Source organism: Mastomys coucha, unplaced genomic scaffold, assembly GCF_008632895.1.
Source record: "Mastomys coucha isolate ucsf_1 unplaced genomic scaffold, UCSF_Mcou_1 pScaffold3, whole genome shotgun sequence".
Lineage (NCBI taxonomy): Eukaryota > Metazoa > Chordata > Mammalia > Rodentia > Muridae > Mastomys > Mastomys coucha.
In genome coordinates this window covers 41,171,461-41,178,287 of record NW_022196909.1, presented here as the reverse complement: position 1 = coordinate 41,178,287, position 6,827 = coordinate 41,171,461, and the positions used below count along the sequence as shown (strand labels likewise).

At 46.9% G+C, this 6,827-nt stretch overlaps 1 protein-coding gene across 5 annotated transcripts in view; it reads right to left on the bottom strand.

Annotated features, from left to right (window-relative positions):
* Window positions 1–1,029: 1,029 nt before the first annotated feature.
* Mcm3ap (minichromosome maintenance complex component 3 associated protein) overlaps window positions 1,030–6,827 on the bottom strand; it is a 42,862-nt gene continuing 37,064 nt past the window's right edge. For all 5 annotated transcript variants that reach the window (XM_031348780.1, XM_031348779.1, XM_031348777.1 and 2 more), the window contains exons 27-29: window positions 4,657–4,860; window positions 3,220–3,373; window positions 1,030–1,482 (exon numbers count right to left, since the gene is read on the bottom strand). In XM_031348780.1, coding sequence (XP_031204640.1) covers window positions 1,324–1,482; window positions 3,220–3,373; window positions 4,657–4,860 — 517 coding nt within the window. In that variant the 3' untranslated portion in view covers window positions 1,030–1,323. The remainder of the gene's footprint in view (window positions 1,483–3,219; window positions 3,374–4,656; window positions 4,861–6,827) is intronic.

Sequence of the window (6,827 nt, the reverse complement as noted above, 5' to 3'; positions counted from 1 at the left end):
TCTAAAAGATATACAGTGTTTGGGGAGTGCGGGGGAGGAGCCCTGCTGGAAAGAGAAGCTTTCTTCCAGGGCTTTTTTTTTTTATCCCAGTGAACCGAACAAGAACCAGAGACACTGAATAGAATCTGAGGGTTATAGGATGCTAGTCTGGAAATGCTTAGTGCACGATTTAAGAGAAGTGATCACCACCAAGCTTATTAACACATCTTCCATTCCTTGCAAAATGCCATTTGATATACTTATGTGTATGGGGGTTCTGCGTTCCTGCAGTGCACATGCAGGTGTGGTGCCTGCAGAGGTCAAAAGAGGATGTCAGGTCTTCTGGAAGCCACTGGTTCTTCTGCAAGGACAAGTGTGAAGTGACAAGCCATCTCTCCAACCTCTTCCATGTCTTATTTTTAAGAGAAAATAGGATCAGGTCACTTCTAATGTTTTTCCACAACAGAAGCGTAGTAAGTCTGCTGGCCTATTCCTTTCATTTGGTGGCACAGCCAACTGGTGCCTCAAGGCATTCATTGAGCCCTCTCATGGATATGACTACACTCTATGTGTACTGCTACGACATTATGTATGTATGTATGTATGTATGTATGTATGTATGTATGTATGTCTCTGTTGGCTCTCCAGATGAGCAAAGTTAACCATGCAGTGAGGACCCTGTGTCTTCCTTGTCCCTGCATTTCTGATAGCTAAGACACCGGGGACAGTGACTTTACTAGGAGAATTAATCATCTATTACAAACAGTACAAGCAGTCAGTATAACCCCTTGGATTACCAAGGGAGGGAGAATAGGCTTTTTCCAGATAGTAGATCTCTCATAGGCTCTCCTATGGGAAGGTGTAGAAATGATCTAAATTACAGTATACTCATACATGAAATTCTCAAAATATGTGTGTATAGAAAACCGGAAAGTTATGAAAACTCCCTCTGAGTATTTTCTGGTGTGTATGAGAGAAGTCTAAAGAAGATCCCAAAACAAATACTATTAAAGACATCACATAGCCGTTCATTCATAAAACTAAGAAGGCTCTCGAATAATTCAAAAAGTTTATTTGCATAACTCATAGTCACATTTCCAATGGCATTTATAACACAATTAAATACAGACAAAGCATTATGAAGAAGAAAGCCCTGTACACCCAGACGGCTCACATGTCCACCATGTCCAGCAGACGGCTCACATGCCCACCATGTCCAGCAGACGGCTCACATGTCCACCATGTCCAGCAGACAGCTCACATGTCCACCATGTCCAGCAGACGGCTCACATGTCCACCATGTCCAACAGACGGCTCACATGTCCACCATGTCCAGCAGACGGCTCACATGTCCACCATGTCCAGCAGAGCTGAGAGGTGCAGCTCAGAGGCTGCTTCTTCTGCCCTTGAGCTCTGAATCAGCCTTTCCAGGTGCCTCAGCCTTTCCGTCAGAGATGTGTCCAATGGCTCTGAGAACCGCAATTGGTCTTCTGTTCCCACATTCTAATTGAAGAAAAGAGAAGCAAAAAGTAGTTATGTGTAGAGGCATCGCATCTGACTCATGTTCACGTCCCTTAGAGCCTCCCGGGCTCAACAGAACCCTCGCCTAGTATCACTCCTCCATCTTGCCAGCTTCATCTACTACACACATACAGTCAGTATTCTACGGAGCTTAACCAAGCTCCACCTTTATTGATTATATAATCAATTCCATTGTGAAAACTTTTGTACATTAAACTTTGTTAACTATCTGGCAGTGTCTTTAGAGAGAATCAGATTATAAATTTGGGGAGTGGGGCAGAGTGAGGTTGAAAAAGGGTGGAATATAGTTTGGAATAGCCTCAAACTTGCTACATAGAGGCTGGCCTTGAACTCCTGATCTTCCTGCTTCCATCCATCTCCAAGTACTGGGATAACGAGTGTACACCACCATGCCTCACAGTAAGTCAAAGAGAAGGGTATTTTAAAGGGTTAAGCAAACTCATCGATGGAAACAGTATGCTGTTGTACTCGCTTTCCTTCTGTGTGGCCTCTGAGCCATTCCAGAAACATCTTCCCACCTGCCCCATGGCACGATCCCTCAGTTAAACTGTTTCTGCTTCCTTAGCCACCAAGAAAGCCACGGGAGGCTTTGGGGACTGAAGATCTGCCTTTGAAACACTATCCTAAGGGGAAACTTACTTCTGTGAGCTCACCTTCTCCATTTATTAATTCCCCTAGGGAAAGTTAATCCCAGAACTGAGTCTGATCAGGTGCAGACAGTTATGTGGCCCCACAGACGAGAGCTACTATTCCTTCATGTGCTAGTTTTATTTACTTTTGTTTTATTTCTGAGACAGAGTTTCTTTGTGTAGCCCTGTCTGTCCTGGAACTTGGTTTGTAGACAAGGCTAGCCTCAAATTCAACTGCCTGTGCCTTTCAAGGGCTGGGATTAAAGGTGTGTTGCCCCCACTGCATAGCTGTGCTGGTTAGTTTCAAGCTAGGTATTACGGAAATGGAAATCTCTGTAGACCAGGCTGGCCTCGAACTCAGAAATCCGCCTGCCTCTGCCTCCCAAGTGCTGGGATTAAAGGTGTGCGCCACCACCGCCCAGCAAAATAAATAAATCTTAAAAAAGAAAAACCTACATAACTTATTTATTTTACAAGTAACCATAGATCAGCGACTTTTAACTTTCAAAAAGACACTAGAATTTTAGAGACTTTGGATACTTTACAGATTCTGGATATTTTAGAGAACTTTTGGATTTTTTTTTTTTTTTTTTAGTATAAAATGACTCTTATTTGGGGCATGAGAAGGGGGTGTGAAGGGAGCATGGGCATAGAAAGAAAGGTATCAGAGAAGGACAGAAGGAGAGAATAGCGAGCAAAAAGGGAAGAGGCTGGCTGGGAACGGGGAATGGGGGAGAACAGAGAGAGGGAAAGGGAAGCAGAGAGGGAGAGAGATGGGGGCGGGGTGGGGGGAGCCAGAGAGAGGGAAAGAACAGAGAGTGAACTTTTGGACATATTAAAGAGACAGAACTTTTAAAGTATGTAAGATGAGTTTTGGTTTGCTTGGTTTTTCCTTTCTTTTTTTTCCCCTTTATTTTTCAGGACAGGGTCTCTATAGCCTTGGCTGTCCTGGTATTCATTCTGTAGAACAGGCTGCCTCACACTCATGGAGTGCTGGGATTAAAGGTATGGTCCACTGAGGCTGGTGCATTCTGTCTCTAATTCTGGAAACATCATGACTCGTTCTCACCTGAGGACTTGTTGTAGACGTTTTCACCACGGTCTGAGCTTTGATAGTATCAGGAAAGGACACTAGTGTCTGAGGGAGGTAGAGAGGAAGGCGAGGTGACTCTGTGAATGCCTGTGAGTCTTGCGATAACCACTGCTGAAGTTGATCTTCAAACCTGAAACAGTATGAGACTGTAAAGTGAGGAACACAGAGCACGGCTGGAACTCACGTCCCTGTACTGTTAACTCCTGGCCCCAAGTGTCCATGAAGGATGTGGACGCCCATTGATATCAGGGGACACTCTGTGGTGCTCCTGGACTGATTAAGTCCTTGCAAGGACTCAAAACAAGGCTGAGAAGTTGGTGGTCACTGACAGGGCCAAGAACTCGTGAGCAGACTCATGCAAGCTTCAGAGGGCCAGAGTAACAACTGGAGAAGCATGGAGTGACGACTAGAGACAAAGGAGCCGCATCAGGAGCACGTGTCAGCATATCTGCGGTGTGTGTGCAGTTTGTGTGCTGACCTGCATGTCCAAGCAGAGGGAGGGCAATGTCTCACAAGAGCCCTGAGGGTGGAGCACTGCATAGGCTGGAGATGAAGCTGCAACCCTGGGGAGAGCTGACCTCAACCATAAAATGCAATGCTCCTCTTCAGCACCAGGAGGGAGGGGCACACCAGGGAAGCCTAAGTACTCAGTGCTGGAAAGTGTGGCGGGAAGGGTAAGTAAGGCAGGGTGGTGGGAAGACTACCCTGACCAAGTTCTGCCTTCTCAGTTCGCTCTATTTCTCAGTGTGAATGACCGGAAGAGGAGGTGCAAAGGAAGGAAGTCAGCTAAGCAGAGGAGGGTCTGGACTGGCTCCTGCCCACCTAGTAAGAAATGACCCACTGAAACCTCAGGCTTCCTTCCCAAGGGCCAAGAGGCAGTGGTCAGCCATGGTAGACCAAGATAAGTAGACTTAGCTACGCATATTCCCTCCTCTAGAAAATAAGCAATGAAGCCAATTTCAAATGATAGAATATTCTTTCTAGAGCACAATCTGTCTCTTAAGAGCTTATACTTTTTTAAAAAGTTATTTTAGTATGTATAGGTATGTATATGTGCACACAGAGGCCAGAGGGGTCAGATCCGTGGAGCTGGAGTTATGGGTGCTTATGAGCCACCTGCTATGGATGTGGGTACCGAAGTGAGGTCCTCTGGAAAATCAACAAGCGCTTTAAACTCTGAGCCATCGCTCCAGCCCACACTTAAAAGGAAGTGTGTCTGACTTCCTTTCTTCTCTTTTCTTGCTCTTCTTCCTGCCTTCTTCCGTTTTTAAATAAAGTCTCCTCACTATGACCCTTGCCAGCCCAGCTGCCTCTTCCTAGCATTGACTGTCTTGACTTAACAGAGCCACGGTCAGTCGCCTCCTGCAGGAAGTAGAAGGAAGGAAGGAATACACAGGAAGAGGACAGACGAACCTCTTGTTCTCTTCTTTCTCCTCCAGCAGACTGTTGGACAGATTCTGTGCCAGGAGCTCCTCTGCAGAAGCCCCGCGCAGCAGGTCGTCTGTCCTGAGGCTCCCCTCTCGGCCACTGTCCTCCTTTTTCTTCCCTTTACGATGTACATGAAGCAATGGAGTAGGAAAACTGCTTGTAGGAGGATGAAAAGACCTCATCCCCGAACTGTAAGCACAAGGGTGGAAGGTCTTACAGTCAAGAAAGGTGGAGAGAAGATGAGAACATTGTGCACAGCACACAGCCATGGCCGGACACACGTTCACTCCATGAACAAAAGCTTCACGATCCATGTGCTCTGTGGGGTGGTTTATACTCATGTCAGCCCTGGGCCTGCCTCAACTTCCCTCAAGTCAAGGAATGTGGTAACAAGAGAGGGCAGCTCTCATACCATGCGCTATATAGTGATTCTCACACACACGCACAGAAACACTGTTGGTCAGGCTTGGTAGCATGTGCTTTAATCTCAACACTCTGGAAGCAGAGGTAGAGATAGACAGATTTCTGTGAGTTCAAAGCCAGCCTGACCTACATAGTGAGTTCCAGGCCAGCCAGGGATACATAACATAAAAGAGAGGAAGGAAGAAGTGAAAGAAGAGGGGGGGAGGGAGGGAAAAAGGGAGACAGACAGACAGACACAGAGACGACTGCTATTGCTTCTAAACATTCCACCTTCTAGGCACTGGGCTCTCAGAGCCGCTCTAACCCAGGCCTTTGTTTCTTACACTAGTATGTCTCTGTCTCTCGTGTATTTTAAGATTCATTTTATGTATACATATGTTTGCCTGTATTGAATTTATGTGTAGCACAAGAATACACAAGCCCATGGAGGCCAGAAGAGGACATCAAATCCCTAAAAACCAGAAGAGCAACAAGTGCTCTGAACTACTAAGTCGTCTCTTCAGCTCTATATACTAAGGAAAGAAGTAGATCTTTGTTCTTGTTGTTTTAAAGATTAATTTTACATATGAGTGTTTGGGGTGTGTGTGTGTGTGTGTGATGTGTGCCTTGTGCCGTGTGTGTCTGTGTGTGTGTGTGTGATGTGTGCCTTGTGCCGTGTGTGTGTGTGTGTGTGTGTGTGTGTGTGTGTGTGTGTGATGTGTGCCTTGTGCCCAAGGGGTTCAGAAGAGATTGCTAGATCCTTGGAACTGGACTTATGGAACTAGAGTCATGGGTGGCTGTGAGCCACCTTATGGGTGCTGGAACTCAAACCTGGGTCCTCTGCAAGAGCAAGTGTTCTTATTCACTGAGTCAGCGCTATATTTCAACGCTGTGAGAGTGAGTGTTCTTATCCAGAGTCAGCTCTGTATGTCAATGCTGTGAGAAGTTCTGATAGCTTTAAGCCACTGTCCAGTTACCTCGCTGAACCCTGGGCTATTGTGCTGATTCTTTTGAGCTGGAAAATTGTACTGTGAGGAAATTCTCATTTTTGATATTTGTGCCTATCTGTCCTGTATCTGGCAACCAGGCAACATTAGTGACAACCAGGGCAGCACAGACCGGTTCTGGCCTTCATGTCTAATGCTTTATGGCTGTCACAGGCTGCTTTTCTCTTCCTGGGTGTGCTCTGCGTGTCTGTCTCAGTTCATTTCTGACAGGTCGCTGTGGTGCTTAGTGTTGTTAACTGTCAGCTTGAATGGGAAGGAGGCACAACAAGGGACTGTCGCATCAACCCGGTCTGCAGACCTGTCTGTAGAGGACTCTGTTGATAACATCAGCTACATATGGGAAGACTCAACCCACCACGTGCAGCCGCCATTCTCTAGTGAGGCGAGCAATCCTGCACATATCCTTTCTTCACCCTGGACAACTAGCTGCTCCAGGTTCCTGCTCTGACTCCCACAGTGAGAAGCTCAGAGCCTTTCCCCAGGTTCCAGCCCTGACTCCCCACAGTGAGAAGCTCAGAGCCTTTCCCCAGGTTCCTGCCCTGATTCCCCACAGTGAGAAGCTCAGGCTCATTCCCCAGGTTCCAGCCCTGACTCCCACAGTGAGAAGCTCAGGCTCATTCCCCAGGTTCCAGCCCTGACTCCCACAGTGAGAAGCTCAGACTCATTCCCCAGGTTCCTGCCCTGACTCCCACAGTGAGAAGCTCAGGCTCATTCCCCAGGTTCCTGCTCTGACTCCCACAGTGAGAA